General features: G+C 44.4%; 1 protein-coding gene across 4 annotated transcripts in view; it reads right to left on the reverse strand.

The window, feature by feature from the left end:
- The window catches only part of SNCB (synuclein beta), a 170,706-nt gene that overhangs the window by 94,530 nt on the left and 60,025 nt on the right, over positions 1–16,151 (reverse strand). For all 4 annotated transcript variants that reach the window (XM_082256615.1, XM_082256614.1, XM_082256617.1 and 1 more), the window contains one exon: positions 12,876–12,994. In XM_082256615.1, coding sequence (XP_082112741.1) covers positions 12,876–12,994 — 119 coding nt within the window. The remainder of the gene's footprint in view (positions 1–12,875; positions 12,995–16,151) is intronic.

The following is a 16,151-nucleotide window of genomic DNA, read 5'->3' on the forward strand; positions in this document are numbered from 1 at the left end:
GTCTGTACAGTGCTGATTGGCCCTGTGCTGATCACATGCACTCTCCCAAGAAAAAAAAACTCTCTAGCAACACACACCAAACTGATCATGTGCAGAGTGACTGCAAAGGTTCTGTACTATCAGGAGATGGATTGGGGACAGTGGAAGAAGGGGAGGATCATAGAAGACATTACCTAACAGCCTTTTTACACAATGCAGAAGATTAACACCTTTAGGTTCCACATTGAGTTTAACAAGCATGCTTTATAGCATATACAGACTGATTTTACTGTTGTGGGTTTAGTAACACATCAAATTAAATGTAAAGCTGCACTAGTGTGAACCAGGGCTTAAGGCTAAACATGAGTACAGTGTACGGGCGTATGCAATTACAATGAAAGCAGCAGCCCGTGTGCAACAGCCCAAAGAATGTTTTCATAATTTCACAACTTTTAGTGTGTCTTTGTTCTCATTCTGGTGCAGTTTTGCAGCATGTGAAAAAAAAATTGATAAAACAAAAACTATTAAATTAGGTGCTGAACATAGCAAAATAGAAAAATGTAACTAATTTGTTAAGCACTCGGGGTGCCACCAGGGAACATCGTTGGATCCTTGTAGAGGTTACTTACCTTGTCACCGGGATCCAGCGATGTGTCCCTTCGGCATACGGCGGCCGGATCTTCCGCCCGATGCTGTAGAGCCCCGGCTTCCATCTCCTGCGACGTGACACTCGCAGGGGGGTGGAACCGGCGGCAAATTTGAAAAGTTATACACACAAGCACACTGATTTCATTGCAGAATAAAATAAACTGATATTAGTTTGCCCCCCAGTGCCCTTTCCTGCAGTTTTACTGTACTATATATATATATATATATACAGTATATATATATATATATATATATATATATATATATATATACGTATATCTATCTGTCAGAATTATTGGGGGAGGTTAAATAAAGTAAAAATTTAATTTTGGCATAGTCATATATAGATATTCTATACTATATACAGTGGGTACGGAAAGTATTTAGACCCCCTTAAATTTTTCACTCTTTGTTATATTGCAGCCATTTGCTAAAATAATTTAGGTTCATTCTTCTTCCTCATGAATGTACACATAGCACCCCATACTGACAGAAAAACACAGAATTGTTGACATTGTTGCAGATTTATTAAAAAAGAAAAACTGAAATATCACATGGTCCTAAGTATTCAGACCCTTTGCTCAGTATTTAGTAGAAGCCCCCTTTTGATCTAATACAGCCAGGAGTCTTTTTGGGAAAGATGCAACAAGTCTTTCACACCTGGATTTGGGGATCCTCTGCCATTCCTCCCTGCAGATCCTCTCCAGTTCTGTCAGGTTGGATGGTAAACGTTGGTGGACAGCCATTTTTAGGTCTCTCCAGAGATGCTCAATTGGGTTTAAGTCAGGGCTCTGGCTGGGCCATTCAAGAACAGTCACAGAGTTGTTGTGAAGCCACTCCTTCGTTATTTTAGCTGTGTGCTTAGGGTCATTGTCTTGTTGGAAGGTAAACCTTCGGCCCAGTCTAAGGTTTTTGTCCAGGATATCCCTGTACTTGGCCGCATTCATCTTTCCCTCGATTGCAACCAGTCATCCTGTCCCTGCAGCTGAAAAACACCCCCACAGCATGATGCTGCCACCACCATGCTTCACTGTTGGGACTGTATTGGACAGGTGATGAGCAGTGCCTGGTTTTCTCCACACATACCGCTTAGAATTAAGGCCAAAAAGTTCTATTTTGGTCTCATCAGACCAGAGAATCTTATTTCTCACCATCTTGGAGTCCTTTAGGTGTTTTTTAGCAAACTCCATGCGGGCTTTCATGTGTCTTACACTGAGGAGAGGCTTCCGTTGGGCCACTCTGCCATAAAGCCCCGACTGGTGGAGGGCTGCAGTGATGGTTGACTTTCTACAACTTTCTCCCATCTCCTGACTGCATCTCTGGAGCTCAGCCACAGTGATCTTTGGGTTCTTCTTTACCTCTCTCACCAAGGCTCTTCTCCCCTGATAGCTCAGTTTGGCCGGACGGCCAGCTCTAGGAAGGGTTCTGGTCGTCCCAAACATCTTCCATTTGAGGATTATGGAGGCCACTGTGCTCTTAGGAACCTTAAGTGCAGCAGAAATCTTTTTGTAACCTTGGCCAGATCTGTGCCTTGCCACAATTCTGTCTCTGAGCTCTTCAGGCAGTTCCTTTGACCTCATGATTCTCATTTGCTCTGACATGCATTGTGATCTGGAAGGTCTTATATAGACAGGTGTGTGGCTTTCCTAATCAAGTCCAATCAGTATAATCAAACACAGCTGGACTCAAATGAAGGTGTAGAACCATCTCAAGGATGATCAGAAGAAATGGAAAGCACCTGAGTTAAATATATGAGTGTCACAGCAAAGGGTCTGAATACTTAGGACCATGTGATATTTCAGTTTTTCTTTTTTAATAAATCTGCAACAATGTCAACAATTCTGTGTTTTTCTGTCAGTATGGGGTGCTATGTGTACATTCATGAGGAAGAAGAATGAACCTAAATGATTTTAGCAAATGGCTGCAATATAACAAAGAGTGAAAAATTTAAGGGGGTCTGAATACTTTCCTTCCCCACTGTAGAAACTTTAAGCAGTGGCCTTCATATTGTTAGAAGGTCACTGAAATTTTAAACTCCCTTTTAGGCAAAAGTCTCTATTCAACAGATTTCTAAAAGGTTTACCCAAACATGCTGTGTTGACCTAAGGTAATAAATAAATAGCCTGTTGACTTTCTTTAGATAAAGTCTAGCTGACGCTATACCAAGGTAATCTTATCTGTGTGTGGGACCATAAAACACTGGTTAAATATTCTGTGTTTAAACCAATTTAAAAATAAGATTTACAGATATATTATAATCCTATGTGTAAAAGAATATTAACAATGAAATATATATATATGAATAACATACATAGATCTATAGTATAGTGGTTTTATTCTTGCTAAATTCTAGCTTTAACTGATATTGATGACTCATCTCTGCATGTTAACAAAGATTTCAGTAAACTTTCGTAATTGGTAAAATATCATAAAACTTTTCTGACCTTGCCAGAGTCTAGAAGGTCTGGGATTATAGGCTCTTTGTCAATATGAGGGTTTAAAGTTTATTTGTAGGTAAATAATGATGTTATACTGAATCTAAGGGCAACACAATACTGCCATCTTTGGTGACTGATGCTAAGTGAAGTCTTTGGTTTAGACCAGGGGTCTTCAAACTGTGGCCCTCCAGTTGTTCAGGAACTACATTTCCCATCATGCCTAGTCATGTCTGTGACTGTCAGAGTTTTACAATGCCTCATGGGATATGTAGTTCCGCAACAGCTGGAGGGCTGTAGTTTGAGGATCCCTGGTTTAGACAGTCATTTCCAATATATATAGATATATATATTAATAATATATTATTGTGTTACCAGATTTAATGCTTTCTTAGATACATGATGGATATTATTAGATGGATATGTGTATTATGAGAGTATGGACAAGTTTTTATGATGATTGCTCTTAAATATAAAGAAATCATCATTTCATTTTAATATACTGGTTAGAGGTGTTGACCAATGACATCACCAGTTAATGAATAAGATGTCCCAACCAATGGGGATGAAGTTACTCCCTCTGGGTTTAACTTATGGTAATTTTAATAGTCCTTTGTTCAATACCATATAAAAAGGAGAACCCAGATGTAACACAGGACATTACACAACATACATTACACATACAACACACAGGCTACTACAGCCATGCATATACTCATCTATACAGACTCCATCTTGCTCCATCATGTATCTGAAACTTGGAAAGACGCCAAACGAAACTCCTCCCTAACTGGCCACCATTTTTTGAAGGCAGCCATCTTAAGGACTCTGGTAACAACCATTCTAAGCTAGCAGCCATTTTAAATATGGTAAATATACTTGCTGTTTATTTGATATTATTTACTATAATTTATTTCCTTCCTTAAATGTTTTACATTTCAAATTTAAGGGTAACGAGATTACAGTCCCAGCCGCATGAACCATGTAGATTTTTCTCTGAAAAGCAGATTTTTGCTTTTTATACATTTTAATAATATCAGATTTAGCGCATATTAGCGTATTAGTCCTCCGTTTTGCATAGCCTATTCTCGCTTCATCTGCAGTGGAGTGACTATCGACTGCGCATTGCGCAGACAATTGTGGTCTGATTATAAAGAACATTCATTTATGGTTTATACTAAACCTGGGGAAAAAAGTAATCTTGTTTTATTTTAACTTTCATTATTGAGCTACACATCACATTGCATTTATTGTTTGAAGTTTGTATTTTATGTAAAGTTATCTTTTTGTGTCATCTCAAGTCTGATCATGTATTGTGAATACATGTCTTGTGAATAAATTTTCTTAAATATTCCCTACTGTAGACTGTTTTCACTAAGATTGGTATATGCTTTTAAAAAGAAATGAATCGATAAAAAGAATTCGCTACATATTGATTTGTGGAAATAAGTGGAGATTCTTACAGATCTTTGCTTATTGACATAAATAGACACTGTTATATTCAGAGCTGTATAAATATTCCGACATATACATATATATAGATATACACACACATATATATATGTATACGTTTATATATATATATATATATATATATATAACATATGTATATGTATATATATATATATATATATATATATATACTCTTTAACTTATTTATAGTTATTTATTATATTATAATTTTTGATTTTGTGTTTCAAACTTTATCATACCCAAGATGTTATAAAGAAGAATGCACAGTAAAAAAAATCATATGTAAATAGTTGGTTTGGGCTGCTCGTCCTTAAGAATTACATGCAAAATAATTGTACCGCTTTCAGCACCTAAAATCAGAAAGAATCATACCGCCTGTTGCTACCTGAGTGTCTGGGAGTACCTATCACTACCTGAGTGTTGGGCGTCTGACCGGGCTGTGCGACTCAGTGTTGTGCGTCTGACCGGGCTGTGCGACTCAGTGTTGTGCGTCTGACCGGGCTGTGCGACTCAGTGTTGTGCGTCTGACCGGGCTGTGCGACTCAGTGTTGTGAGTCTGATCGGGCAGTGCGACTGAGTGTTGTGCGTCTGACCGGGCTGTGCGACTGAGTGTTGTGCGTCTGACCGGGCTGTGCGACTCGGTGTTGTGCGTCTGACCGGGCTGTGCGACTCGGTGTTGTGCGTCTGACCGGGCTGTGCGACTCGGCGTTGTGCGTCTGACCGGGCTGTGCGACTCGGTGTTGTGCGTCTGACCGGGCTGTGCGACTCCGTGTTGTGCTTCTGACCGGGCTGTGCGACTGAGTGTTGTGCGTCTGACCGGGCTGTGCGACTGGGTGTTGTGCGTCTGACCGGGCTGTGCGACTCGGTGTTGTGCGTCTGACCGGGCTGTGCGACTCGGTGTTGTGCGTCTGACCGGGCTGTGCGACTCGGTGTTGTGCGTCTGACCGGGCTGTGCGACTCGGTGTTGTGCGTCTGACCGGGCTGTGCGACTCGGTGTTGTGCGTCTGACCGGGCTGTGCGACTCGGTGTTGTGCGTCTGACCGGGCTGTGCGACTGAATGTTGTGCGTCTGACCGGGCTGTGCGACTTAGTGTTGTGCGTCTGACCGGGCTGTGCGACTTAGTGTTGTGCGTCTGACCGGGCTGTGCGACTCAGCATTGTGCGTCTGACCGGGCTGTGAGATTGTGAGTGTTGGGTGACTGACCGGTGTCAAGTGAGTGGAGCGGAATACCAGAGGGTGAGAAGGTAGCGTTAGGAAGCCAGGAAATAGCCACATAGGATAGACTTAAATCGCTGAATCCCCATTAGATTAGATAGTAGGTACAATGCCCGGCGGGTGTGGAGATGCGACTCGGTGTACATCTTGTGATATGTATGCGTTCCTCGGTCATGCGATCGAGGGCGAATACAAATGCGCAAAATTTGAGCACGTTGCTTCCCTGGAAGCTCAGGTCCTGAATCTAGGGAAGCAGCTGGCAACATTGAGACGAATGTCCATACCGGAGAAGAGCCAGGATTGTACCAATCAGGTGCAGGCAGGGGCCTGCACAGAGGTGGGCGGAGTATCGGAGGTGCAGGCATCAGAGCAGAGCAGAGGGGTGACAGTTAGGAGGGGTAGAAGGGGACAAGTCAAGGAGGCTGATCCTGGGCTGGAGCACCCCAATAGATACGCCCCGTTGTGTGATGTTGGGGAAACCAGTCAGGGACCAGCATTGCTGGAGCAGAGCGACACCCCTAGCTGCCAGGGGAAGAACTCCTCCAGTGAGGCCGGGAGAAAGGGAAAGGAAAGACAGGTGCTGGTGGTAGGGGACTCAATTATTAGAAGGGCAGACAGTGTAATCTGTGACAAAGACCGTGTGCGCCGAACAGTCTGTTGTTTGCTGGGCGCTCGGGTTCGGCACATCGCGGATCGGGTGAACAGATTATTGGGTGGGGCTGGGGAAGACCCAGCTGTCATGGTACACGTGGGTACCAATGACATAGGCAGAGGAAGACGGAGAGTCCTAAACGATTTCAGGGACTTAGGCGCTAAGTTGAGGTCTAGGACCTCCAAGGTAGTATTTTCCGAAATACTACCTGTACCTCGAGCCACACCAGAGAGGCAGCGGGAGATTAGGGAAGTTAACGAGTGGCTGAGGAGCTGGTGTAGTAAGGAGGGTTTCGGGTTCCTGGAGAACTGGGCCGTCTTCTCAGTCGGTCACCGGCTCTTTGGTAGGGACGGATTGCACCTAAATGGGGTGGGTGCAGCCGTACTGGGTGTGAGGATGGCCAAAAAGTTAGAGGGGCTTTTAAACTAGGGAATGGGGGGGAGGGTACAGATGTAGAATTAGCCAGTGGAAAGCAAGTTTCAGAGGGCAGAAATGGGGGCATTAGCGGTAGGGTGTTCGGAGCTCCTATACCCAGGGTGGGTACGGGGAAAAATCAAGAGAGCAGCCTAAAAACATCAAAATTACGAGGCTTATATACCAATGCCAGAAGCCTGGCCAACAAGATGGGAGAGCTGGAGCTGCTGATGTTTGAGGAGGACTTAGATTTTGTGGGGATAACTGAGACTTGGTTTGACAGCTCTCATGACTGGATGGCGACCATTCAGGGGTATTCCCTTTATCGCAGAGATAGAGAGGGTAAAAAAGGGGGAGGGGTATGTTTGTATATTAAGAACAGTATACAGGTAAATATGAGGGATGATATTAATAATGGAGCTATGGACGAAGCAGAATCCCTATGGGTAGAGCTTCAAAGGGAAGGCACGGTGGGGAAGGTAATTATGGGCGTATGCTATAGGCCCCCCAACCAGAGGGAGGAGGGTGAGGCGGACCTCATGTTACAGATAGGATTGGCAGCAAGGATGGGAAATGTCATTATAATGGGGGACTTTAATTATCCTGATATAGACTGGGCAGAAGGAACCGCGCATTCAGCCAAGGCTCGACAGTTCCTAAATGTTTTGCAGGACAATTTCATGGGTCAGATGGTGAATGCACCGACAAGAAACAATGCGGTACTTGACCTACTGATTACCAACAATACAGACCTGCTCACGGATATAGAAATACGGGACAACTTAGGGAACAGTGACCATAGGTCAATTGGTTTCAGTATTAATTACAGTAATAGGAAACACAAGGGTAATATAAGGACACTGAATTTCAAAAGAGCCAATTTCCCTAAACTGCGCTCGCTGCTAGAAAATATCAAATGGGATAGAACCCTGGGAACAAAGAACACGGAGGAAAAATGGGAGTGCTTCAAGAGCATACTTAACAAGGGGGTGGGCCAGTGCATTCCACAGGGAAATAAATTTAAAAGAGCAAAACTAAACCCTGGGTGGCTAAACTCCAACATAAAAATGTATATTAGAGCTAAAGAAAAGGCCTTCAAAAAATACAAGACTGAGGGGTCATTGGCAGCATTTAAGCACTACAAAGAGTGTAATAAGAAATGTAAAGATGAAATCAGGGCGGCTAAAATAGAACACGAGAGACATATAGCGGAGGAGAGTAAAAAGAACCCCAAGAAGTTCTTTAAGTATATAAACAGTAAGAAAGCGAGGCCAGAACACATTGGCCCCATAAAAGATGATAAAGGAAAAATGGCCACTGAGGACAGAGAAAAGGCGGAAGTGTTAAATAATTTCTTTTCTTCAGTCTTCACAAAGGAATCGGGGGGCTACACTAACCCAGCTTGTAAGGCCGAACTAAATAATACACCTCAGGAAGTGCCGCCATGGCTAACAGAGGATAGACTTAGAGCTAAACTAGAGAAACTTAACATAAATAAATCCCCGGGACCGGATGGCTTGCACCCAAGGGTTCTTAATGAGCTCAGCCAGGTGATTGCCAGACCATTATTCTTGATCTTTAAGGATAGTTTACAGACAGGTATGGTGCCTACTGATTGGAAAAAAGCCAACGTGGTACCAATATTTAAAAAGGGGCCGAGATATATCCCGGGTAACTATAGGCCGGTCAGCCTAACATCAGTAGTCTGCAAAATTTTGGAGGGGATGATAAGGGACCACATACAAGACTTTATTAATGAAAACGGTATTATAAGTAGTAATCAGCATGGATTCATGAAAAATCGTTCATGCCAAACCAATCTATTAACCTTCTACGATGAAGTGAGCTGCCACTTAGATAAAGGTAAGCCTGTGGATGTGGTGTATCTGGACTTTGCAAAGGCCTTTGACACCGTTCCCCACAAACGCTTACTGTACAAACTAAGGAAGGTAGGTATGGATCATAAGGTGAGTACCTGGATAGAGAACTGGCTCCAGGGGAGAGTCCAGAGGGTGGTGATTAATGGGGAGTACTCTGATTGGGCGGGTGTGGAAAGTGGGGTCCCCCAGGGTTCTGTCCTGGGACCAATCCTGTTTAATTTATTCATAAATGATCTAGAGGAGGGGATATCTAGTACAATCTCAGTATTTGCAGATGATACTAAATTAGGCATGCCAATATCTTCTATGCAGGATGTGGAAATCTTGCAAGCAGACCTGAACAAAATAACGGGGTGGGCAACTACATGGCAGATGAGATTTAATGTAGAAAAATGTAAAGTAATGCACTTGGGGGCCAGTAACCAGAAAGCAAGCTACTCACTTGGGGGGGAACCTCTGGGTGAGTCTAGGATGGAAAGGGACCTGGGGGTACTGGTAGACAACAGGCTTGGAAGTGGCATGCAATGCCAAGCCGCTGCAAGCAAAGCCAACAGAATACTGGGTTGTATAAAAAAGGGGATTCACTCCAGAAATAAAGAGATTATTCTTCCACTCTACAAAACTCTGGTCCGGCCACATCTGGAGTATGCTGTCCAGTTCTGGGCACCGGTCCTCAGGAAGGATGTGCTGGAACTGGAGAAAGTCCAGAGAAGGGCAACAAAAATAATTAGGGGAATGGAGGACATCAGCTATGAGGAAAGACTACAAGCACTGAACTTATTCTCTCTGGAGAAGAGACGATTGAGGGGGGATATGATATCAATGTACAAATACTGTACTGGCGACCCTAGCATAAGGAACAAACTATTCAGAGTAAGGGAATACAATAAGACACGTGGCCACTCACTAAAACTTGAGGAAAGGCGGTTTAACCTTAAAGTGCGTAAGGGGTTCTTCACTGTAAGAGCGGTAAGGATGTGGAATTCTCTTCCGCAAGCAGTCGTAACAGCGGGGAGCATTGATAGTTTCAAAAAACTATTGGATGGACACCTTAAAGACCACAACATACAGGGGTATACAATGTACGGTTAAAAGCAAACACACACACACATCATAGGTTGAACTGGATGGACTTGTGTCTTTTTTCAGCCTCACTAACTATGTAACTATGTAACTATGTAACTATGTTAAATGACCCACCCTGCCACGTTAGACAGGCAGTAACACTGCCAAACATGACCCTTTGAAACTCATTCAAGTATTTATGCACCCTTTAAATTGGCTGGAGGTGGTGATGTTAGCTCATTGTGCAGGCCGAACAAGGAAATAAGCGTGTCAACTGTGTGAGAAGACTAAGGGCCAGTTCACACCACATGCAGTCCAGTGCGTTTTTTCTGCATCAAAAACGCATGGAAAGTAGGTTATATGGTTTCCAATGGCATAGTTCATAATAGGCTTGCAGTTCCAGTGCGTTCAAGAAAAAAAAGTAGATCCTGCTGCATTTTTTCTGCACTGGACTGTACTGGAACGCTGTAAAAGGCATCAAAAACACGCTGGAATGCACCAGAATGCACCTAAACGCACCAAAAAAAAAGCACTGGAACACACATGTCCTTATTTAGGGTTTCAGGAAAAAAGAGGGGGGAAAATGATGTGAACTGGCCCTGACTAAATACAATTCAATACAAATCCCTTGGCAGGAAAAATAGTAAACAAATACATGTTTTGATTGTGTATATTGCGGTTTGTCCAGCCACTTTGCTGAGCCACTGCTCTGTGTGTCCATTCAGACACGGAGCCATGGTTTGGCTCTGCACCCTCTCTCTTCTCATTGGCTCACCGACTTTGATTGACAGCAGCGGGAGCCAAAGGCGCTGTGTCTCAGCCAAACAGAAGTGAGATTCCTGGACAGCCATGCAACAACATTGGATCGAGATGGGGCTCAGTAAGTATTAGGGGGGCTGGGGGAGGGGGGCTGCTGCACACTAAAGATTTTTTATCTCAATGCCATAGAATGTATTAAGATAAAAAAAAAAACTGTTTTTAGAGCCACCTTAATTGACCAAGCTGAAGTTAAATGCTGATTGGCTACTATGCACATCTGCAACAGATTTAGCACTCTCCAGTTATAGTAAATCAGCCCCATATTGTCTACAATAAGACTTTCTAAATATTTTTCATTATTGATAGCATTATGAAGACATTGTTGCATTTAATTTACATAGCTAGGGTACAGAATTATATCTATATTCTTTATAGGCGTAAAAATCTGTTACTGTCTCCTGTGCAGCAAATGGGAAGCAGAGACAGAAGGAGCCAGCAGAATTCTGAACAGATATTTCAGTGATTCATTTTCTAGGACTTTTTTTTTAATACGGTTGATGATAACAACAGCAGCATTGATATTGACTAATCAGACATGATTTCCTATTGTTCTGATTACTAGCTGGCTAATTTGTAATACACTACTATTGTTCTCTGCAATCTCTTAATAGGACAAAATTAGTTATATGGCAGATCAAAAAAATCTCTACTTTATGCTGTCATTTTAGTTGACAAGGCTGTCTTACATTTAGCCTAACTGCAGTGTTCCAGATGGCAGGCTGTTTGTGTGGACAGTGATCCTGGAGACAGTACCGGTGGAGGGGGTCTGTACTTGGGGAGGAACTCTGCACTGAAGAGGGGTTCTATACTGGAGGGTGGTCTGTACTGATGGGGGGGGGGGGTCTGTACTGGGAGGGTTATACTGGTGGGAAGGGAGGGAGTCTAAATTGGAAAGGTGGGTCTATACTGGTGGGGAGTGAGGGATCTATGCTATGGAGGCGTCTATACTGGAAAGAGGCTATGTAGGGGGTATGTATTTTGCGGGTCTCTGTACTCAGGAAATATGAAGAGAAGAGACTGGGAGGGTGGTCTGTCCTCAAGAGAGTTTAGGGCTGTTGGGGTTAGGTTTTGCAATGGGGAGGGGGGGTATGAGCTTGGGGAAAGATTTGTACTGGGGGGAAGGGATCATTTTTGGATGTACTCTGTACAATAGCCTGTACATTACACACTCCTGACCCCTGCTCTCTATGCTTTATGCACCCCTGAGCCATGCACAATAGACACTATAATGCACATTTGTTGGTTTTTTGTTTATCACTGTATTGTATGCAAGAGCTGATAAGTGACCACACTGTACTAGATTATACTAAAAGTTGTAGCTAGCTAAACAAGAACAAAAAATACATAAAAATGAACTTTAAATTAATTACCAATACCTTCTTGGATGTGTTTTTGTCCTTCTTATGTTTTTCTCTATACTCCAGTGCAAGGGATATCTGTAAACCACGCCCACACAGCTATAGCTGCTTTTTGCTTGGCCAAACCCACTTTTTGCTACGTATACCACATTCTGCTCTTCTAAAAATGTTCCCTCTTTGTCAAGTTTAAAAGTTAGGAGGTATGACCACTGCCCTCTAGATCCAAGTACCACTCACCCTCAATCCCAGCAAGCATGCAGTCTGTACCCTGCTTTGTGTTCTTAGTGTCTGTAGCAACACAAAACAGCTATATAACAAGGCAATGCCTTGCTTTCCCATATCGAAGAGCACCATAAGCAACAAAAATCTCAATCTTCCTCCAAGGTAGAAAAAAAACAACCAAAAGGGGAACTGTCCCCTTGTCAGGATGGTGCTGATCCCATATCGGAGAGCACCATAAGCAACAAAAATCTCAATCTTCCTCTAAGGTAGAAAAAACCCAACCAAAGGGGAACTGTCCCCTTGTCAGGATGGCGCTGATCGCATATTGGAGAGCACCATAAGCAACAAAAATCTCAATCTTCCTCTAAGATAGAAAAAACCCACCCGAAGGGGAACTGTCCCCTTATCAGGATGGCGCTGATCCCATATCGGAGAGCACCATAAGCAACAAAAATCTCAATCTTCCTCTAAGGTAGGAAAAACCCAACCAAAGTAGAACTGTCCCCTTATCAGCATGGCGCTGATCCCATTTTGGAGGGCACAATAAGCAACAAAAATCTCAACCTTCCTCTAAGGTAGAAAAAACCCAACCAAAGGGGAACTGTCCCCTGGTCAGGATGGCACTGATCACAGACCACTGCCTGACTATTAATAATAGATATGAATCAATCTCACACATTGGCCATTGATATTCACATTAGAGAAAATGTCAAACCTTTATGTCTGTAGGGAATTCATCTTTCTTCACTAGACCAGTGGCAGCAGCAATGTTTCCAGCTCCAGACATGACAGCCCCTCCCAGCTGAGATGCTTGCTCTTTGGTCTTTTCAGCCACTATGAAAAAGAACAGAAAAACAGCAAATGTTAAATTTGAACTCCAGGCAAATAGAAAAGACACAAATCATTTCAGAAAAAAATCATTAAATGTGTTTTATTTTTAATTAACCACTTTAGGACCAGGCCTTTTTCTGACATTTGTTGCTTACAAGTTAAAACCAGTATTTTTAGCTAGAAAATTATTTAGAACCCCTAAACATTATATATATATATATATATATATATATATATATATATATATATATATATATTTTATTTTTTTTTTTAAGCAAAGACCCAAAAGAAAATGGCGGCTCTTGCAATATTTTATGTCACACTGAATTTGCACAGCGGTCTTTCAATCGCAATTTTTGGGGAAAAAATGCACTTAAATGAATAAAAAAACAAAAAAAAAAAACAAAACACAATAGTTACCCCAGTTTTGTTGTATATTGTGAAAGAAGATGTTACACTAAGTAAATAGATACCTAACATGTCATGCTTTAAAATTGGAAAGGCGACATTCACGGTTCTTAAAAATCTCCATAGGTGACGTTTTACCTTTTTTTTTTTTAACAACAGGAGCATTGATATTGACTAATCAGACATGATTTCCTATTGTTCTGATTACTAGCTGGCTAATTTGTAATACACTACTATTGTTCTCTGCAATCTCTTATTAAATAGGACAAAATTAGTTATATGGCAGATCAAAAAAATCTCTACTTTATGCTGTCATTTTAGTTGACAAGGCTGTCTTACATTTAGCCTAACTGCAGTGTTCCAGATGGCAGGCTGTTTGTGTGGACAGTGATATTTGTGCTGTGGGAAGGGGGGAGAGGATTTGTGCCAGGAGGGGGGATTTTTGCTGTGGGGATGGAGGGAAGAGGATTTGAGCCAGGAGGGAGGATTTGTGATGGTGGGGGGGGGGGGGGGGTAGAGGATTTGTGCTAGGAGGGTGGATTTGTGCTGGGGGGATGCAAGAAGGGACATTTTTTGGGGGGGGGGGGGCGGGGGGATTTGGGGGAGAGGATTTGTGTTAGTAAGAAAATTGATGGGGATTTGTGCTAGGAGGGGACATTTGAGGGGTGAGAATGTGCGCTAACAGTGCTTTTTTGAGGAGGGATAGTTGTGCTAGCAGGGAACATTTGGGAAGAGAGAGGCTTTGAGTTTAGAGAGGATGGTGGGAAAGATTTGTGCTGGGAGGGAGATTTCAGCAGGGAGAGATGTGTACTGGGAGGAGGGAGAATATTTGTTTGTGGAAATATTTGGCTTGGAAAGGGAATGTATGCTTAGGGCCTAAGTGTGCCAATTAGTGCTCTCAACTTTCTTTTTTTTTGTTTTATATTGCTAAAACACTATGCTCCTACATCTTGTGGGGGGGGGGCGCAGTTTGGTGTCTTCGCCCTGGGCGCTGGATGGCCTTGTCCCGGCTCAGGGAGCCATACAGAGGAAGCAGCGGCTTTGCTCTATACTGCAGCCGCCTGCATTCTCTGTACGGCTCCTCCTCTCACAGGCGGAGTGCATTTGATGAAGGAATTAGAGGCGCCATCACAGTGACAGCCGCAGCCCCGCCGGGATCTCGCACAAGAGCCCACACCACAGAGCCAGCACTGCACTACAGAGCCCACACCACAGAGCCAGCACTGCACTACAGAGCCCACACCACAGAGCCAGCACTGCACTACAGAGCCCACACCACAGAGCCAGCACTGCACTACAGAGCCCACACCACAGAGCCAGCACTGCACTACAGAGCCCACACCACAGAGCCAGCACTGCACTACAGAGCCCACACCACAGAGCTAGCACTGCCACCACAGAGCCAGCACTGCCACCACAGAGCCCACACCACAGAGCCAGCACTGCCACCACGGAGCCCACACCACTGAGCAAGCACTGCCACCACAGAGCCCACACCACAGAGACAGCAGTGCCACCACAGAGGCCACACCACAGAGCCCACACCACAGAGCCAGCACTGCCACCACAGAGCCCACACCACAGAGCCAGCACTGCCACCACAGAGCCCACACCACAGAGCCAGCACTGCCACTGTGCCACCACAGAGCCCACACCACAGAGCCAGCACTTCCACCACAGAGCCCACACCACAGAGCCAGCACTGCCACTACAGAGCCCACACCACAGAGCCAGCACTGCCACTACAGAGCCCACACCACAGAGCCAGCACTGCCACCACAGAGCCAGCACTGCCACCACTGCCACCACAGAGCCCACACCACAGAGCCCAGCACCACAGAGCCAGCACCACAGAGGCCACAGAGCCCGGCACCACAGAGGCCAGCACCACAGAGGCCACAGAACCCGGGAACCACAGAGGCCCTAGAGCCTGGCACCACAGAGCCCAGCACCCGAGAGCCCAGCACCACAGAGGCCGGCACCACAGAGGCCAGCACCATCGGCACCACAGAGCCCAGCATACCACAGAGACTGGCACCACAGCCCAGAATACCACAGAGACCGGCACACCACAGAGGAGCCAGGAATCAGGACCAGCAGCCAAGAATCAGGACCAGCAGCCAGCCCCAGTACCCATTATTTAAGGTAAGTGAAGTCTTCTAGTTTTGGGCCTGGGCATCAAAGTGCTATTAATTAATATAATATTGTTTATTTTTCCATTGTTCAGCGACACTCTAATGTAGTTTCTCATGGGGGCTGGAGGGGACTCTTTCTATCAGAGACTCTCTAATAGGCACAGAGAGGGCCTCTGTAAGATAAAACCCCCTCCAGGTCCCATTAGACTCCGTTGTAGTCTCTAATGGGGCCTAGTGGGGGGTCTTTCTAACACAGACTTTAAAATGCACACAGAGATGATCTCTGTTCGAGAGACCCCCCTCCAGGTCCCATGATACGACCCCATTGTAGTCTCTAATGGGGCCTAGTGGGGGGTCTTTCTAACACAGACTTTAAAATGCACACAGAGATGATCTCTGTTCGAGAGACCCCCCTCCAGGTCCCATGATACGACCCCATTGTAGTCTCTAATGGGGCCTGGTAGGGGGGTCTTTCTAACAGACAGTCTAACAGAGGCCCTCTCTGTGTTCCTTGGTGAGACCCCCCTCCAGGTCCCATTAGGAAAAGGGGAGGAGTTAGTAAGATGACCACGCCCACGTGGGGGGGGGGACGCCATAAATATTTCTGCACCCAGGCG

This window comes from Pelophylax lessonae (genome assembly GCF_965119305.1).
Source record: "Pelophylax lessonae genome assembly, chromosome: 4".
In the NCBI taxonomy this organism is placed as follows: domain Eukaryota; kingdom Metazoa; phylum Chordata; class Amphibia; order Anura; family Ranidae; genus Pelophylax; species Pelophylax lessonae.